The sequence below is a fragment of the Saccopteryx bilineata genome, chromosome 3 (assembly GCF_036850765.1).
Source record: "Saccopteryx bilineata isolate mSacBil1 chromosome 3, mSacBil1_pri_phased_curated, whole genome shotgun sequence".
Taxonomy (NCBI): Eukaryota; Metazoa; Chordata; class Mammalia; order Chiroptera; family Emballonuridae; genus Saccopteryx; species Saccopteryx bilineata.
The window spans coordinates 130,354,872-130,375,302 of NC_089492.1; the positions used below are offsets into that span (position 1 = coordinate 130,354,872).

A 20,431-nucleotide genomic window follows, 5' to 3' on the forward strand; every position below is an offset into this window, starting at 1 on the left:
CCCAAAGTTCTGCACTGGCTGTTTGCCAGGGGGCAGGAGACTACAGTAACTGCCACAGAGCATAGAGTTTAGGTGAAGAGGAAAAAAGGAAAATCTCACGAATGCCTCACACGTGTGAAAGAGCAGGATGGCAGGATGCCTACATGGCCCAAGGAATGACAGGTAGCAAATCATGGCAGAGGAACTGTAACCAAAGGCTGCAGGAAGGAAGGTTTGTCATCAGCTGATTCCTAGTTTTTTGGTGTTTGCTTCTCATGGGCAGAGTCCATTCGGGGAAGCACTGGACACTGAAAAGAAGACTCCTGCTGCTGGGAGCTGACAGGAAGCAACATCCATGAGTGTAAGAACGCACGATCAAAGCTGCTCTCAGAAACAACACCTATATGAAGAAGAAAATGGAGAGCAAGTCCAAACTAGCCCAGCCTAGCCCACCACAGCCCAGCCCAAGAAGGGAAGAGTTAGAGAACAAACTAAAACAGCCCATGGACCACATCACTCTCCACAAAATGCTCTCGACAAACTTCAGTCCATCTTTAAATACTTCACAAAGAATTCCTTTGCTCCTCAAAGGTTGCTGCCAATTCACTAAAGCTGGACTGATGTGATTTCAGGACAAATATAATTGTGCAACCTACCTGTCCCATTTCTTTCTCTCTACAGATACTAACAATATACTATATATTACTATATATAAAAATAAATATGTTTGTTAGACAATATATTATAAGAATGTAAGTAATTACTAGTTAATTTTGTTAATGAATGTCATTAAGAAATAGTGAGAGAACAAAAAAAAAAAAGAAATAAATAGCGAGAATATTTCCCTAACAAAAGAGCCCTGGGACCACAAGATGATCACACGTGTCTTCTGACGATCACGTCAATCCCCAGAGTTCAGCCGTAAAGGTGTTGGTTTAGTTCCCCTACCACTGCTTCCATCCAATCCTTTTTTCTTGTTGACAATCTGACCAATCTATTGGCTCTCTCAGCCCTTTAAACTGCCTGCTTTGTGACATCATTCTGCCACCAAACCTATCACCATCTGAGAGAACCTTGGAGTCTCCATGGATTTGTAAATACATTTAGATCATCACAATTGACCAGTGGCCAGTAACCAGTGACCAGTGACCTTCATACTGGACACATGCACTCTTTGGCTCTAGCCAGTCAGACATATATTATTGTCTCCTCATCTATTGAATCTATTGCTGATATATCCTCTTCTTCTTTATCATGCCAGGTAACAAATAAAACTTTCTAAAGATATTATTAGATAATATTTTGCCACTAAATTTAAGAGTAGTGTAAAAAATAGTATAGAATAATAGTGGAAAGGATTATTCTAGAAATTGGAAGAACTGATTTCAGTTTTGATTTTGACATTTACTGGCTATGTGACCATGGACAAGTCAGTGACTATCACAAAATATGTTTTTCCCTCAACTATTAAATCACTGTATTAGATTGGTTGTTCTCTCTAAACCTTTACTTTTCTAACACAGTATCTTAAAAGAGAAGCTCTGTGAAAATGAAATCAACACTTCTTGAGATTTTTTTAGGAGAAGCAGAAAGAAAACTGGGGTGGTGGAGAAAACTAGCACTATATATCCCAGATGTCTCATGTGTAATCATCTCCCAAGATTAATGTTTCAACGTCAGTATTTTCAGTGTAGTGCCGTTCAAACTATAATATTCACCTGATTTTAGAGTTTTCTATCCAAACTAGGTGAGAAGAGAAAACAGGGAGAGAAGATGGAGAGTAATGGGCTATAGGGAGACCAGTATTTAAATGTAAGAAACTTGAGGATTGTGTTCATCAGCACAGGCCAACGGGCACCAGGAGGGAGGGGAAGCAGAAGAATGAAGGAGGGGAAGCTGAACGGATGAAGAAGAGAGCTTGGAGGAGCTCTCAGGAGCCAAAAAGGTGGTTGGAACGGAATGTAGAGGGGAACCAAAGATTTTCAATTGTAGCAGAAGAAGAGTGTAGGGTCTAATGCTCAGCGGACGGCACAATTAAGTTGATTTTAACAAATGCTTACATGAATAAACTAGACAAGAAGGGAAGGCCAGAATAGGGTATCACTAGGCAAAACAGCTGAACCAAAAAACAGACACAATTGTTTGTGTTTGTCTATTGCCTTTCTGAAAACTGGCACTTGACACTCTGAAGCATAAACATTTAAACATATGTTTTAGAAATGATGTCTCCAATAAACAGGAAACTCACAAAACTGGTTATCTAGGGGCTGGATGAAACAGAATTTCAGTGTTGCACTTCGTTGTGATTTTTAAGCGATGTCAATGCTTTGTCTGTTAAAAATAAGATTAAGATTTTCTTTTAACAGTGCTGTGTCCTAACTTGAATCAGAAAGACTGATTCCTGTGTGTGATAAGTATGTTTTAAATCAAAGCTGCTGTTCATCGTCACAGGTATTTTCTTCCACACACACACAACAGACCGATAAACCACCACCATGTCTTTAGATCTTAGCTACCTAAGAAGAAAAAGAAACGGTCAATTCCCACACCTCTCATTTCACATTTATCTAAACCAAATATGTGGAGCCCCCTGTGGAGCCCCACGTTCATTTTTTTATTTGGATTCCAGTGATAATGGTTTCTAAGGCTTTGGGTATGACACTTTCCTGGGTCTTAAAGATAATTATAATCTATGTTTTAAAAAAACCATAAAAACCTCCATGCCCATGCTCAGCTGATTAAAGCATAGTTTCGAAGCGCAGAGGTTACTGGTGCGATCCTTGGTGTTGGCACACACAGGATCAGATTAATGATCTTATCTCTCACTGTTTTTCTCCTTTCCTTTTCCTCTAAAATCAATAAAATAAACATTAAAAAGAAAAACCATTAATGATACTTTTTTTTTTTTTTTGTATTTTTTCTGAAGCTGGAAACGGGGAGAGACAGACAGACTCCCGCATGCGCCCAACCGGGATCCACCCGGCACGCCCACCAGGGGGCGACGCTCTGTTGCGACCAGAGCCACTCTAGCGCCTGGGGCAGAGCCAAGGAGCCATCCCCAGCGCCCGGGCCATCCTTGCTCCAATGGAGCCTCGGCTGCGGGAGGGGAAGAGAGAGACAGAGAGGAAGGTGTATCCCAGTCGTGGTGTATGCAGGTGTCTGTCTCACTGACTCCCCTCCAATCACTTGAAACAAAGAAATGAAAGAGAGAAGGAAGGATGGAAGCAAGGAAGGGTGAGAGGAAGAGAGGGAGGAAGGGAGGGAGGGGGGAAGGAAGGAAGGGAGGAAGGAAAAGGAAGCAGGGAAATAACCAAGGAGGGGGGGAGGGAGGAAAGAAAGGAAGTAAAGGGATAAAGGAAGGAAAGAAGGAAAGAAAAGAAGAAGAGAAGAGAAGAGAAAAGAAGAGAAGAGAAGAAAGAAAGGTTTCACCTGGCCTTTGGAGGGGGAGGGGTGGAGAAGCAGATGGGCGCTTCTCCTGTGTGCCCTGACCGGGAATCGAACCCGGGACCCCTTGCACGCCAGGCCGACGCTCTACCACTGAGCCAACCTGCCAGGGCCTAATGATACTTTTTAAGTGGTCTTTTCTATTTCTTATGCTGTTATGTTATTGAAATATAAATATTACTTTTACTTTAATGATTTAATTATTAAATTTCAGAGAGAGGAGAGAGAGAGGTAGGGAGTGACAAGTATCAATTCATAGCTGTTTCACTTTAGTTTCTCACTGCTTTCTTGTATGTGGTTTGGGCAAGACTAAGGCTTTACACTGGCATACTCAGCATTCCAGGATGATGCTTTATCTACTCGGCCACCAAAGGCCAGGTGAAACCTATCTTTCTTCTCTTCTCTTCTCTTCTCTTCTCTTCTCTTCTTCTTTTCTTTCCTTCTTTCCTTCCTTTATCCCTTTACTTCCTTTCTTTCCTCCCTTCCCCCCTCCTTGGTTATTTCCCTGCTTCCTTTTCCTTCCTTCCTTCCCCCCTCCCTCCCTTCTTCCCTCTCTTCCTCTCATCCTTCCTTGCTTCCATCCTTCCTTCTCTCTTTCATTTCTTTGTTTCAAGTGATTGGAGGGGAGTCAGTGAGACAGACACCTGCATACACCACGACTGGGATCAACCCAGCAACCCGTCTGGGGCTAATGCTAAAATCAATCGAGATAGTTTTATCGCCTGCAGCTGATGCTCTAACAAACGAGCCATCCTCAGTTCCCAGGCCAACGCTGAAACCAACGGAGCCACTGGCTGTGGGAGGGGAAGAGAGAGAGAAGGGGCTGAGGGAGGAGGACAAAAAGCAGATGGCCGCTTGTCCCATATGCCCTGACCGGGAATCTAACCCAGGACATCCATATGCTGAACTGACACTCCAGCCACTGAGCCAGCTGGCCAGGACAAAATATATATTTCTAATAGACTTAAAATCTGTTCTTTGCTCGAAATTATTAAGAAATATATGGCCCTGGCCGGTTGGCTCAGTGGTGGAGCATCGGCCTGGCATGCAAGGGGTCCCGGGTTCGATTCCCGGCCAGGGCACACAGGAGAAGCACCCATCTGCTTCTCCACCCCTCCCCCTCTCCTTCCTCTCTGTCTCTCTCTTCCCCTCCCGCGGCGGGGCTCCATTGGAGCAAAGATGGCCCAGGCACTGGGGATGGCTCCTTGGCCTCTGTCCCAGGCGCTGGAGTGGTTCTGGTCGCGACAGAGCGAAGCCCTGGAGGGGCAGAGCATCGCCCCCTGGTGGGCAGAGCATCGCCCCTGATGGGCGTGCCGGGTGGATCTCGGTCGGGCGCATGCGGGAGTCTGTCTGACTGTCTCTCCCCATTTCCAGCTTCGGAAAAATACAAAAAAAAAAAAAAAAAAAGAAATATATGAATGAGCACCTTCATGGAATTCCTTTACACTTCATTTGCTTCCTGCTTTATACCAGTGTTTCTTTCATTTTTTTCCATGTTGAAATTTTATTTAGAAAATTAACTTCAACACAGTAACATTGATCAATAAGAGTAAATAGGATGCAGGTAAACATTTCTATAGCATTTGAACTGTTGATTATCTTGTATACCCATCACCCAAATCAAATCATTTTCCATCACCTTATATTTGTCCCTCTTTACACCCTTCCTCCACCGCCTCCCTCGTCCCCCTCGCACATGTTCCCTCCCCTGGTAACCACTTCACTTTGATCTATGTATGTTCATGAGTCCCAGTTTTATATCCCACCTTTGTGTGAAGTCATACAGTTCTCAGCTTCTTCTGATGTACTTATTTCACTCAGTATAATGTTCTCAAGGTCCATCCATACTGTCATAAATGTCACTATGTCATCATTTCTTGTGGCTGAGTAGTATTCCATTGTATATATGTAGCACATCATCTTTATGCAGTCCTCTATTGAGAGAGACTTTGGTTATTTCCATGTCTTGGCCACTGTGAATAATGCTGCGATGAACATGGTGGTGTATGTGTCTTTATGAACCAATGTTTTCAAGTTTTGTGGACAGATACCCAATACAGCGATTCCTGGGTCATATGGTAATTCTATTTCTAATTTTTTGAGGAACCACAATACCTTCTTCCATAACGGTTGTACTATTTTGCATTCCCATCAGCAGTGAATGACAATTCCTTTTTCTCCACAATTTCTCCAAAATTTGCTATTACCTGCCTTGTTGATAATAGTGGTATTGAACAGGTGGTATCTCATTGTAGTTTTGATTTGCATTTCTTGAATAGCTAGTGAAGGTGAGTATCTTTTTGTATATCTATTGGCCATTTGTATGGCCTCTTGGGAGAGCTGTTCATTCAGGTCCTCTCCCCTTTTTTAATTGCATTGTGTGCTTGTTTATTTCAGAGCTCTATGACTTCTTTATATATTTTGGATATTAACCCCTTATAAGACTCGTTGCTTGTAACTATACTAATTTTTTAAGAAAATATTTGTCTATATATAGTGAAACTACCTACATATCTACATTTATAACATTTTGCTGATTATTATTCAATTTTTACTGATTTTTTTTTAGTCTGTACATACTAGGTAGGAATTCATTCAAAATCACTTGCTATTTTGAGCAGCTTTTTGGTTAAAAGTAGTTACTAAAATAGAATAGGTAATATTTGCTTTTGTAATATTGCATATATAAAACAACTTCATATATTAGTAAATTTATTATGATTAGATGATTGCTATATGTTTGTTTCATTAATAGCTTTATATTTCTTTTTAGTTCTGTGATATGTTTTTCATGATTTTTTTTCTTTCCAGACCTTATATCTTTACCTATATAAATCATATGTGATATATCACTTATTGATTTATGAGTCATTATATAGTTATTTTTATAACCACTCCACAGATGAATAACCTAAAGCTCGCATAGTTTAAATACCATTTTTCTTCCAAAAGCACTTCATGAGAAACTAAATCTCAAATAGACATTATGAGGTAGGATCAGAAACCGGGCCTCAAAAGAGTAAGAATGACCCATGACCAACTGGACTAAGCTATACCTGAATTTTAGTGAATAGCATGTGGTCTCTGCAGGCAAAATAAGACACTGAAGATTACAAAGGTACTACCTACACTGTTTTCTAGGCACAAGAAAAGCACCTGTATTCGATGTTCTATTGTTCCAAGCTTTTTGCAGTGTAACGCTCTGAACAGAGTCCTGAAAAGGAAGTCGGGGTCCTTAACCTGCTGATAATACTAACATACTTCAGAACATGAGGAAGCCTAACTGATATCTCTGAGCCTCTGTTTCCTCACTCACATAGTTAGATTGTGAGAACAGACGCTCTCCAAAGACTCCTGGTTCTCAGTGCTTCGCCTCTAGGAAAGAGCAGACACATCAATCCCTAATGCAGGCTCAATAGACAGACAGATAGGGCAGCAAGTGACTGCATCTACCCTAGAGAACAGGGTAGGAACCACACCACTTGGGTCTTCTGCACATTTCTGCCCACGTTGGGAGACAGAAGTGAATACAGAAGAGCAGCAAACAGTTCCGGCACTCACTCCCATCACAAACTGTTTCATTTTTGATATCTCAGTGAGGACTGCCATTGGAGGCTTTCTGATAGCAACAGCCTCAAGATAATGCTGTTCTTCAAAAAGAGTTTATCGATCTCACTGATTTATTTTTCCATCACGCTCTTCTTCCCTACAGAGACTTTCCAAAATCCACCTTTACTTGGAACCTCTAATTCTCTGCAGATCTCTCTTCCTGTAGTGAGCAATGCAGCCTCCCTAACAGGAAGTGTCTTCAATTATTCCAGGGTCTCTGCTCCAGCCGGCAGTTCAGCATGGCTGCTGCCATCAGCCTCCAGCCCCTCTTTCCAGCCACTCATGGGAAGTGCCCACCTTTACCAGCATTCTAGCGCAACTATGCTGTCTGCAGTTGCTGGCCAGAGGCAGGTCTCCACTTCAGCTGCTTCCTATGCTGGTACTTTTGAGTGGGCTCTCCCAGGAGGCAGTGAGATGAAGTCATCATCACTCAGAGACTTCACTGTTTCTGTCGCTGAGCAGGCCACAGCTGTGTCTTCCACGGCCATGGCATCCCAGTGTCTTAAAACTCCAGATGCCAATAACATGGTTCCCCTGTATCCACCACTTTATCCCAGCTTCATTCGGGGGGCACCGCCTCAGATACCAAATCAGGGACACAGCCTGTCAGTCCCCTACCAGGAAGGAAGTCACGTGTACTACTATAATCAAGGCACAGTGGGATCCCTGGTCTCTGGAGAACCGGGCACCTACCTGCAATCCCATGGCTCCATGTTTTACACACAGAGCAGGGCCTCTGCCCCTCAACCACATGTGCTCATGGTACTAAAGGAGGCTCAGTCCACAAATGTGATACCATCAGCCTCTACCTCTGCAATCTGCTACTCTGCGTCTGCTCAACCCATTACAGACACAAGTTTGCAAGGTGAGTACAACCAACAAAATGGAAGAGGTCAGCATTCAAAACCAGGGTCATTCTGAGCTGGCAACTTGTGAGTACACATACAGGTAGAATTTCTGTCCTGTGCCTTTAATTACTATCACCGTCAGTCAGTGCTCTCCAACCTCAGACACTTTGTTAGCTGAGGACAGCTGATAGAGGTGGGAAGGGGGGACACTGTAACGGCCACGTATGCTCTATGTATGAGAACACCGAGAGCATATCAAGAGATGGCACACTTTTCACGGCCCTCCTGGATTAGACCCCTGTACTGTACACTGTAATGAACTTCCTTCCCTGATTTATTGCTTTTGTCTCATTGGAAGGCACTTCAGATCTCTTATAGTACCAGCTTAAAATTATCTTTTCTTTTTTTTAAATTTTATTTTATTGATTTGAGAGAGAGACAGAAACATCAATCTGTTTCTGTATGTGCTCTGGCCGGGAATAGAACTGGTAACCTTAGCGGGTTGCAACGATGTTCTAACCAATGAGCTTTCAGGCCAGGGCAAAAGTTTTCTTACTTTTATGCCAGGAGTCCACTCTTTGTGTTCCACGATCTTGTCCATAGCAAGCATGCTAACAGTCTGTCCTTGCTTATATATTTCATTAGGATTAGCTCCCTTCCCTCTCCTACTCAATGGTGTGAAGTGTTCTTGTTCACTCAGGAGAGTGAGAGAATGAAAAGGGTGCCCTACGAGGACACTAGGACTGCAAAACATTTTAAATATCACCTTTACTTTTACTTTTTCTTTCTTTTTAATTACAAAAACGCTGTGAATTACAAAAAAAAACCATGAAAGAATGACATCTAAAGGTGACCAGTAAGAACTAGAACACGTGCCTCCTATCTCTTAGTGTAGGGCACTCTCTGATCCCTAACAGGGACTAGTAGAAATGTCCTTCCCATTGTTGGAAGGGTACGAGTGCTGCACTGGTGATAGAGGGAGCATAACACTTACCAAGACTGACTGACTTCTCCTTGATTCCTTCGTAGTGATGGAGACTTCCCAGCGGATGGAGTCTTCCCTGAGACTGCAACCTCCTGGCCAAACATTTTGTCTACCACCAACTCCAGAACTGCCCACGTCCTGCAGTAATAAAAATATACAGACACCTGAGAATAACCCACCATCCGAGCCAGGGGACATTTCAAACGTAGCTCCCGTCTATAGTCCTAGTGATTTTCTGGCAATGCCTCCAGCTAAATGCCAAGAACAAAAAAAGAAGAAGTCGGATGATATTAAATCCAAACCAACAGAAAACCAAGATCCTCCACTGCTCCCTTTAGAAATCCCAGATATCCACCAGCTCCTGGCCTGCGTTGATCCCCTTGGCCAAGAGGAGCACCTGGGCTGTGAAAGCACTGGGCTGGAAAACAATAGCTTGAGTCTGGTGGACCAACACACAGTTGTACATGGGACTGAGCCTGATTATGGTTTGGCAGACAGCACTGCACTGGTGGAGGATATTTACCTTCCACAGCTGTTAAGTTCCTTGGAGGATGATCAATCTGAATTCCCCATAGTGGGCAAAACCGTAGACACCAGAGACATCCAGTTCAATGAACTGCAGAGAAGGTCAAGTGTCACACAGACTCTCTCTGTTCAAGCCAGGAGGAACAAACGTACAGCCTCTGAGCCTAACAGTGACGCTCCCAAGGCCAAAATCCAGCCTGAGAGTCCTGACTGCGTGCTTGTGGGAGAAGTGGGGATGGGCAAGGCTGCAGCCAGTGATGGGGCTCCTGCGAACACGGCCCAGGACTCCAACAGGAAACCTCAGAAACGGGCATCCAGCAGGCACAGCAAACGTAATGGCCAGGAGCAGGAAAAGGCAAAAAGAACCAAGGAAAAGAACTCGAAAAAAGCTGAAGACTGCAATCAAGCATGGAAAAAGGTCAAGGCACAAGAGAAGCCAACCATTCCCAAGATGAAGAGGAGGAGAAATCAACCTGAGATGATCCAAGAGACCTTCAGAAAGCCTCGAAGCTCCCTAGCTATGCACATGCTGGAGTCTGTGCAGGTGTTTCATGCTCTGGGGAAGAAGCTTGACAAGAAAACGCAACTCTCTTCCTCCAGGGCCTTGGGAAACTCAAGCAACCCCAAAGGTGACCAGCCAGCCCCAACTATCAAACGATGCCCGGATACCCCACGTGAGGCCAAAGGTCCTGAGAAAACGCCTGCCAAACCGCAGAAGCCAGTCGGCAGTGCTGAAATAGAAAGTTCATCACCACCTCAGTACGAGCTGCCACCTCCTGGCAAGGTCAGGTTGGTACCTTTGGTGTTTCCAACTGTGGACAAGCCTCGTGCTCGACCTGTTCCTCGCAGGCCACAGTGTCTGGCATCACATCGGCCCGCGGGGGCTGACCCCGCCCGGTCTGGTTCTATCTCCACTCTGTCTACTGCAGTCAATTCCTCCCGGCCAAATCCAGTATCTTTGACAGGTCCTGCCAGACCTGCTGTGCCAATTTCTACCTACCCAGCCCAACCAGATTTAACCAATGCTGCCTGCCATGGTTCTAATTCAGCTCAGCCCACTGCAGTTGTTTCATCCCAGCCGACTCCTGCATCTTTGGCAGCTCCTGCCAGACCGGCTGGGCCAATTTTGACCGACTTTGCCCAGCCAGGCCGGACCAACCCTACCATGCCTAGTGTCCCTCAGTCTGCCTCTTCTAGGCCTGCACCCTACAGAATATCATCTAGTACATCGTTCCAGAGGGACCCTGTTCACACTGCTGTGACCAAGCCCCAGACCCCACTCAAGACTCAGAACCGGTATCTACTCGAAGACTTTGCTCTACAACCAGTTGCATGGAAGAAACCTGATATTCGTGGGCCAGTCATGTCAACGCCCATCGCAGACTGGCAGAGGCCAGAGCGGGAGGCCATGAAGAGGAAGGCTCAACTTGAGCGTGAGAATGTTGCCCGTAACTCCGCCTTGGGGAAATATCTCATTGCCAGGGAAGAGGAAATGGAAATTTCTCTCTCCTATGGGTATGCAAGATAAGACACACTAGAACTGTTGGTGCCACTTTGGATACCAGCTGTTTTTTTATATAAATAGTTATAAATTTCTCTTTTCTGATGTATTTTAAAACTTAATAAAGTAATAGCGTTAGTAGATGAGTAATGAAGTAGCCTCTTGAGTTTTGAGACGCTGTTACTCGCCATATTTCTTTGGTGGGGGGTGGGAATCAAAGGCTGCCTGAGAATAAATAATTGCAAGTTGGAAGGTTGAATAATGCACATGTGGTAAGAACAGAGGAAAATGCAAGGGTCTTAGTCCATGGCCAAAGTCTGAGAGATGTGTTACAGGTTTATAAAGAGAAGCAAGCGAGGGGGGGAACATGTCAGATGAAGCAGGGCATGAGGTTAGGGGTAAAAGGATAAACACTGGACAGAGTTGAAGATGACATAAAAAGAGTCCAAGGCGACCAGGAGAAGGGTAAAAGGTGTCTCGTGAAGGCGGGCCTTATGTTTCATAAGCACCAGACAAGTATTTCAGGAAACAGATTCAGGACACATTTCCAAAAGGTTTGGGTTACCTTATCCACGTGATTGTCATTGGGGAAGGTGAGTACAAATCAGAGGAATCTACCTACAGTTACCTGGGGGCCAGTGACCACATACAGGGGCCTGGGCAGGGGAACTGCTACAGCAGTAGGAGGCCCACCCAAACAGGGTTGGGATCACAATCATCATTTACTCAACACCTACGCAGCAGGCCCTCTAATGCACTCCTTCAGCTACCCTCACAACACGCATGGCCAGCATCACTGCGTCATTTTACTTGAGAGAATCAGCAATGGGCTAAGGTCATGCTGTATGTGGTGAGGCAAAACCTCAATTGAGGGTGGTCTGCGAAGTCTCCAGTATTTGCAAGTGCCCATAGGTGGTCAACCTGGCTTTTAGAGCATAGCATCTGGCCATAACTCTGGATGAGATTGAACTTTAGAAAAAAACTAGATATAGATATAGGTATAGATATAGATATAGATACCTATATCTATATCTATATTTTTAAGTTAGAGACAGGGAGGCAGAAAGATAGACTCCTCCTCCATGTGTCCCAACTGGGATCCACCCATCCACTCCCATCTGGGGCTGATGCTCTGTTCTTTTGGGGCTGTTGCTCCATTGCTCAAAAATTGAGCTATTTTAGCACCTGAGCTGAGGCCATGGAGAAATTGAATGCCCAGTACCAACTTGCTTTAACCATTCCAGCCATGTGTGTGGGAGAAAAAGAGAGAGAGAGAGAAAGAAAAGGGGGAGGGGTGGAGAAGCAGATAGTCGCTTCTTCTATGGGCCCTGACCAGGAGTCATACCTGGGACTTCCACATGTCGGGCTGATGCTTAGCCAACCAGCTAGGGCACTAAATTTTTAATTGTATTTGTATTACACTTTTCAGAATTGTCTAGTATTTTTTGCTTATCTTTTATATTTACCATTGCTCTAGATTGTTTTTATCTTCTTTTTGATGTCTAAAGGTTTTCAACTCTTCTCATTTTTTTCTTCACTCTTGTATTTTATTTAATTTAGTATTCATTTCTTAAATTTTTTCTTTTTTTGTTTCTCTGTCCTGAGTGCTCTCATCTCACCTAATTTTGATTTGTTGTTTCTCATCTTTTTTTTATCATGGTGAAATATACATAACATACAATTTACCATTTTAACCATTTTTAAGTATAGAATTCAGTCACATTAAGTACATTCATGCTATTTTGTATTCATTGCTAACACACAAAAAGAAAATAATTACATGAAAAGATTGAGCAGAACTTCAGAAAGATGGAGGGAGTAGGACAGTTTTTGATTATCTCAAACCTTGTCATGGAAATAGATGAACCCAAACCAAACACCGATGGGTAGCACTTACCAGCAGTTCACATTCCCAGCAGTTTTCTTCCTTCCATACAGAAATTCTGTCCAGTCTAAATAATAACTTTCCGTTCCTTCTTCCCCCACTTTTATTTTTGACAGTGTTTTTCCCAGTGTCCTTTACTTCATTTTGAAATAGCAGGTTACAGTTTTTATCTGGTGATACTGTCTTTTCTGACTTGTTTCATTGACAGAGGAGATGCTATTTTGTTCTTTATTCTCCTCCTTCTTCCTTATTTCCTTCCTTCCTTTCTTTCTTTTGTTCTTTCCTTCTCTTTCTTTTTTTCAAGCAAAATTTATTTAGAATGTCACAGAGGTAGAGTAAACCAATTGGTCTGCGGGGCTTAGGAAATAAGTTATAGAGGCAAAAGAAGGGCCCTTGAATCTTAGGAGAAAGAAACAGTTATATGAGTCTGAGGGGAGGAGAAGAGAAAAGGCTAGGGGTGCTTGAGAGAGAGTCTGCCTGAGAAGGCAGTGGGGAAAGGCAGCTAAGTGAGGGAGAGGATGAAAAAGAGAGAGAAGATGGGGGCAAGGGAGAGATAGAAGAAGGGCGAGAGAGCTATTTTTTTATTTTACCTTTGTATGGAATTTTATCTCAATCTTTATTATTTAAGTGAAATCAGTTTTAATACACTTAGAAAAGGAGGTGAGGTTGAGGACCCCTTTCCTAATTTCACAGAACCTTTGTATATATATTTATTTTAATGTGGTATTCAGAAACACGGGGCCTGCTTTCTGAGATGGTCTGGTCTGTTCCTCCCCCCCCCCCCCCCGATTTCATCAAGACACTTTCCTTTTGTGTCTGTAGTTCCTCCCAGCAGAGTCTCTTCTTCTGGGCCACATCCTAGAAAAAAGTTCTGGTGATCAGTGACAAGGTATAGAGGGACTGAACTGCTCTAAGTCTTTCACACTCTATCCCGGGACCCTTATTCTTACTCACTCTGGGGTTGAGCAAAACCCCTTCCAGACTCAGTTGCTGTTCTCAGATTGGCCTGCAGCAATTCCAGTGTCTGCTGCTGGATTTTAAAGGCTTCCTGCCCTTAGTTCCATCATATGTGTCCTCCTGTATGCAACTTACTGAGAGTAAGTAGGTCTATGCCTAGTGGTGGTTGCTCCACACTCTTACTTTGGGGTTTCTAGTTTCATGGTAAATGTTACCCGTGGATGTTTAGTTTGGGTTGATTGATTTCCATGAGAGGGTTTGGGGAAATTCAAAAACTATGTTGCTGCTTCTATTTGTCTTAAATTGTGCTTCATCCTTTGACATAATTATCTTGAGTTTGAGGGCCCTGTAATTTTCAGTTTCCCAAAGCAGAGCCCCATTCACCCTATGCTCCTAGAACTCTGGGTCCGACTCAGCTTTCTGGGTCTTCTCTTTCTCACATGGGACCTCATGTGTCTAGTTGCTCAGTCAGTGTTTTGAATAAGAAGGCAAACCACAACAACCTCTCTCATGAGGAGAGGACCTTAGGCCACCATGGGAGGTGGAAATAGCCCATGATCAGGTGGAGAGTCTGCAGGTAGGCTCTGCTCAGGAATGTGTATGCTTCCCTTCTCTCTTTCCTTTTCCCTTTATCTTTTTTCCTAAATATGTGGAAAACAGAATTTCTCATCTTCCCTCCTCCCCAGCCAAAAATGAAATGAAATGAAATAAAATATAATAAAATAAAATAAAAACTGCTCTATGCACGATTTTCTTAATCTCAATTCATGGTAATGCCATTTTTCCAGTTGCTCAGTCCAGAAACCTCTGAAATCATTTGATTCCTCTGTTTCATTCCCAACTACATGGCCCAAACATCATAAAATTCCATCTGCTTTCTCCTTAGATTCTTTCTAGAACTCATTCACTTTCAGCCACTTTCCTCCATTCCTACCTTAGTCCATCTCTCCATCGTTTGCTGCCCGGAATACATGGAGGGCCCCCTAACTCAAAGGTCCCCAAGTTTCTAGATTCACAGAACCCATGGAGGCAAAGACTGAGGTGATGCAGCAGGCACCGCTGGCAGCCACCAGAAGCTGGAAGAGTAAAGAACAAAATCCCCAAGAGCCACCAAAGGGTGCAGTCTGGCTGAGACACCTTCATTTGTCTCACGGTACTGATTTCAGATTTCTGACCTCCAGAACTGTGAAAAATAAATTTCTGCTTTTCTTTTTTTATTATTATTATTTAGTGAAGTGAGAGGCAGGGAGGCAGAGAGACAGAGTCCCGCATGTGCCCCAACTGGGATCCATCGGTAAGCTCCCTACCAAGCGATGCTCTGCCCATCTGAGAGGCTGCTGCTCTATTGCTCGGCAACTGAGCCTTCTCAGCACCTAAGGTGAGGTCATGGAGTCATCCTCAGCACCTGGGGCCAATTTGCTTGAATTATTTGAATCATTGGGCTGCAGGAGGGGAAGAGAGAGAGAGAGAGAGAGAGAGAGAGAGAGAGAGAGAGAGAAGGAGGAGGAGAGGGAAGGATGGAGAAGCAGATAGTTGTTTCTACTCTGTGTGCCTTGACTGGGAATAGAAATCGGGACTTCCACACACCGGGCCGAAACTCTACCACTGAGCCAACTGGCCAGGGCCAATTTCTGCTTTTTCTAAGCAACCCAGTTGTGGCCATTTGTTATAGCTGCCTCAGGAAACATGCTCCAAAAGCAATACATTGTACAATAATACAATGCTCTGGCAGCTAAGTAGACATTTGGAAAACAACACACATAAATTTAAAATATATACCGTATATTTAATTTTACTCTCATATAACCACAATTACTTGCTCATCTGTGACTGTTGGGCACGGTACATCTCAAACCTTGGAATTAAACTGGACACCGGCAGCCCCATTTCTGTTCCACATAGATTTCCAAACAGTGGTTGCTTTTTATTACAGCTGCTGCAAAAAACTCAGCTTCACAGAGATATGACAACATTGGAAAGAATATAGTGTCACGTAATGTTACAACTGTGGACTACCCACTAGGTAGAAGCTCACATAGTTATCTAACAGATATCAAGTATTGCTGTAAATCCTTCAAAAATTTAAACTACCCTTTTATACCCTGGGTAGTTGGCTGTGGTGTCCAGGGGCACCCCAGTGTACCTTGTGAACTACAGTCCTAATTGGCATACCTGCTCACCCTTGCCTCTCTACCATTTGTCAACAGAGCCACAACAATGATCTTTTCAAGACATAAGTCAGATCCTGTCCTTCCTCTGCTCCTTTTTCTCAGAGTTGAAGCCAACATTCCTACAATAGCCTATATAGGCCCTACCTATACCAGGAATCAGAAAACATTTTATATAAAGAGTCAGACAGTAAATATGTTAGTCTTTGTGGGCCAGACTGTCTTTCTCAACTACACAACTCTGCAATGTAGCATGAAAGTGCCACAGAAAATATGTAAACAAACAGTTATGACTATGTTCTAATAAAACTTCATTTACAAAGACAGGGCACACTAGAGTTTGCTGACCCCTGCCTACAGAATCTGCTGTATGCTCCCTTGCACTCATTCTACCCCAGTTCCGCTGAGCCCTTGCTCTTCCTTAGATACACCTGCCAGCTTCTGGCTCAGGGTCTTTGTACTTTCTGTTCTCTGCCTGGAATGCTCTTCTTACCTCCAAGTCTTTACTCAAATCTTTCCTTTTCTTTTCTTTTTCAGTAAGAGGAGGGAAGACAGTGATATAGACTCCCACATGTGCCCCAATTGGGATCCACCTGGTAACCCACATCTGAGGCTAATGTTTCAACCAATTGAGCCATGGATGTGGGAGGGGAAAAGGGAGAGAAGGGGGAGAAAGAGGGGAGAGAAGCAGATGGTCACTTCTCCTGTGTGCCCTGAATGGGAATCGAACCCTGGACATCCATATCCTGGGTCAACGCACTATCCAATGAGCCAGCTGGCCAGGGCTTCAAATCTTTTCAATGAGGGTTTACCTGACCACACTACTTTGAACTGCAACAGCCCCCTTGCACATTTTCTTTTTTTCAATCTGATTCCCATCACCAGGACCTACTTCTCTCATAGTACTTAGAATCTTCTAATATATAGTGTGTAATTTACTTGTTACCACAATAATTGTTTATAATCCATCACCCATCACTAGAATGTAACATCCTTTGGGGCACAGGTTTCCTTTGTTTTGTTCATTGATATATATTCAATGTCTTGAACTATGTGTTTGGCACATAGTAGGTACTCATTAACTTGAATGTATAATATTCTAAGAATAGAAATATAGTGGGATGCAGTTCTATCCTGCATTCAAAGTTGTAGTAGTTGGTCATATGCCAATATTTTTACAAAGAAAATACATAAACTAAATAAAAAATTATAAAACCCCTGCACCCAGGTGTCCCGTTCAATACTCCTGAAGTTCTTCATCTCATTTAACTCTTGTTGAAATTTGCAATTTTGACAATGGCACTCTTCCTTAAAACAGAAGGCTTTGAGCCATTAGAAAATAAATTATATAATTCATAACTAACTAGCAGGTAACAAAGGAAAAAATATGCCTAAAATACAGTTGACCCCTTATGTACACATAATCATAACAATACACACACATTGAAAACCTTTCCAAGCATGCGTAAGAACTCATTTTCTCAACCATACTTTTTTCTTGGCAATATGAGATACCAGTCTTCAAATAAACCATAGGTGGAGCTCCAAACCTCAGATTCATCTTCACGTTACTGATTTTACTGTAGCCTCCTTTTCAAGGAAGAACTTCATCAGGTAGGTAATTCCAATTCCAACTGAAAAGGAACCTAATTTACATGCATTTGTAAAACAAGTGTATAGGATCCCAGTACACTTGCTGCATTCCCTTTTTGTAAAAAGCTTTTCCCAAAGTATTTACTTTTTCTTTTTCTTCCCAGATATTTATTTTTCAAACTATATTTGTCATTTTATATTCCCAATGGGTTCACAGCAGAAACTTTAACAGTACAATTTGTTTTTAGTATACAATCCATTTCTGCTTTCAGAGCACCCAATTCCCTGGCAATGTTCAAAGTAGGCTGTTATAGTGTCTCAATTTGTGGAGCTCACCTAGCATCCCATTGAGAAGCTTAATCATCTTTTAGAGATTTTTTTCTCCCGTTCTGGTGGTTTTAATTACACATCCATAAGGGCCTATGGGAACTGAGTTTTTCATTATTGTAGACTAATCACTTGACATGGATCCATGAACATGATAGGTACTCAGTAAATATCTGTTTAGTTGATGACTGCATCTAGCCTTGGAGGCTTTCTGCTCCTAGTCCTAACTGCCTAGTGGAGAAGCCTTGGTCCCAAAAGCATCATGACCACCACTATTTTTCATTGTTTATCTCAGTTAGCACCATAACTGGCTGCCCATCCCTGTAAGTAATTTTGGAGAAGTGAAATGACATTATATATATACATACACACACATATATATATTTTTTTTTAGTGAGAGGAGGGGAAGCAGAGACAGACTCTGGCATGTGCCCTGACCGGGATCCAACCAGCTAGCCCATTAGGGGGCGATGCTCTGCCCATCTGGAGCCCTTGCTACATTGCAACCAAAACCATTTTTTAGCACCTGAGGCAGAAGCCATGGAGCTACCCTCAGCGCCCGCAGCCAACTTGTTCCAGTTGAGTCATGGCTGCAGAAGGGGAGGAGAAGAGACAGAGAGAGAGAAGCAATAGGGGAAGGGGTGGAGAAGCAGATGGGCACTTTTCCTGTGTGCCCTGACCGGGAATCAAACCTAGGACATTCATACACCAGGCTGATACTCTACCACTGAGCCAACTGGCCAGGGCTGTGAAATGACATTTAGTTCAACAACATTTGAACATTCAACTCTTTATTGAGTGTCATCTGGAGTTACAAGCTTTTCTAGGCACTGGAAATAGAACTGCAAGCAAGTCAGAAAAAGCTTCTGTCTTTCTGCAGATTATATTCTAGAGGAGAATGAAAAATAATAAACAATCCAAACCATAGCAGAGAGTGGTAAGGACTATATAAAAGAATTAAAATAGGACCAAGTGACAGAGGGTGACTGGGTGGCTTCTTAGAGTGGTCAGAAAAATTGTTTTTGAGGAGGTGACATGTAAACCGAGACATGAATGACAAGATGGAACCAACCAAGGGTAGGACCACCCAGGAAGAGAAAACAGCTGTGCAAAGGTGACTGGAGGAGCAGATGTTCTGATAGTGTGGATAGAGAGTGTAAGTGCGGAGAAGACTGGGAGATGAAGTCAGAGAGATAAAGGAAACCAAGTCACTCATTAGCAGGGCAAGGAGTTTGGATTTTCAATCTGAAGTGCCATGGATGTAACTGGAGGTTTTTAAATCCAGAAGCAGTAGAATCTGTTTTGTTTAAAAAATAATATTAGCTGCTGTTGTAAGAATACATTTTAGTAGGTAAGAATGGGTGTCATTTTTATACTAATGAGATTTCCCCTTTAGGTATGGCACTTATCACAGGAGTAACAAGTAGGCAAATGAGTCTTCCTTGTTTTTGCTTCCCCAGAAAGCTCATAGGGGCCTGTTTTCTATACAGTGATGCTATGTATAAAAAATTTTGTCTTCCAGGAGTCCTTTGATGCTTGCAAGGAATGAGCAGGTAGTAATAAATAGGCAAGAGTGCAGGATTCTGTAACAAAGTATGTGAGAGGTATGGAGACTGTTCAGAGAAAGTGTTCATGGCTAGGTATGGGCACCATACGGAAAAAGTACCTCCCTCCCTAGCCTAGACTTGGTCCACCAAGTGAGATGCCGAAGCTATTTGCTGACAGAATACCTTTCATGCTTGGCTTCTATCCTTTGAGGAATAAGTAAGTAGAATAGTCTTCTCATTTATATCAAGAACCAATAAAATATTTGTAGCCTCAATTTCCTGGTTACATATACAGAATTGTTTAGTTTTTATTTCCCTGTTAATCAGGAAATAAGAAATTTAAGACATTCACCTTAGCTGAGAATTTTTTGCTTATTGTTTCTAGTCCTTATAAAGTCAAGTGTGCTCACCACTTGCCCCAGATGCCAAAAACTCTGGTCATATTTACCAATTCCTTCCCTAAAAGGACTAGATTCTGATTCCTATATCTTCTTACCCATTATTTTAAGAACTGCCAGCACCTGGGCATATTTACTTTCTTTTTTTTTTTTTTTTTTTTTTTTTTTTCATTTTTCTGAAGCTGGAAACAGGGAGAGACAGTCAGACAGACTCCCGCATGCGCCCGACCGGGATCCACCCGGCACGCCCACCAGGGGGCGACGCTCTGCCCACCAGGGGGCGATGCTCTGCCCATCCTGGGCGTCGCCATGTTGCGACCCTCCTGGGTGTCGCCATATTGCGACCAGAGCCACTCTAGCGCCTGGGGCAGAGGCCACAGAGCCATCCCCAGCGCCCGGGCCATCTTTTGCTCCAATGGAGCCTTGGCTGCGGGAGGGGAAGAGAGAGACAGAGAGGAAGGCGCGGCGGAGGGGTGGAGAAGCAAATGGGCGCTTCTCCTATGTGCCCTGGCCGGGAATCGAACCCGGGTCCTCCGCACGCTAGGCCGACGCTCTACCGCTGAGCCAACCGGCCAGGGCCATATTTACTTTCTAATACCAGGCACAGCACATGTGCGGTGGTTGCTGTGTTTGTGATATATACACCCTTATTTTATGTGCTTACC

At 43.3% G+C, this 20,431-nt stretch overlaps 1 protein-coding gene across 1 annotated transcript; it reads left to right on the forward strand.

The window, feature by feature from the left end:
• Positions 1 to 1,144: 1,144 nt before the first annotated feature.
• LOC136329868 (uncharacterized protein C2orf78-like) lies at positions 1,145 to 10,918 on the forward strand. Its single transcript, XM_066266477.1, has 3 exons — positions 1,145 to 1,240; positions 7,138 to 7,897; positions 8,910 to 10,918. Exons 1-3 carry the CDS (start codon positions 1,145 to 1,147, stop codon positions 10,916 to 10,918), a joined length of 2,865 nt encoding a protein of 954 aa, XP_066122574.1.
• Positions 10,919 to 20,431: the final 9,513 nt, after the last annotated feature.

Excerpts from the sequence above, each read along its gene's own strand:
- LOC136329868 (XM_066266477.1), top strand. The coding sequence starts at position 1,145 with ATGCACTCTTTGGCTCTAGCCAGTCAGACATATATTATTGTCTCCTCA. Across the intron at positions 1,241-7,137 it reads CTTCTTCTTTATCATGCCAG|ACTTTCCAAAATCCACCTTT; the intron begins GTAACAAATAAA and ends TTCCCTACAGAG. Across the intron at positions 7,898-8,909 it reads TACAGACACAAGTTTGCAAG|TGATGGAGACTTCCCAGCGG; the intron begins GTGAGTACAACC and ends ATTCCTTCGTAG.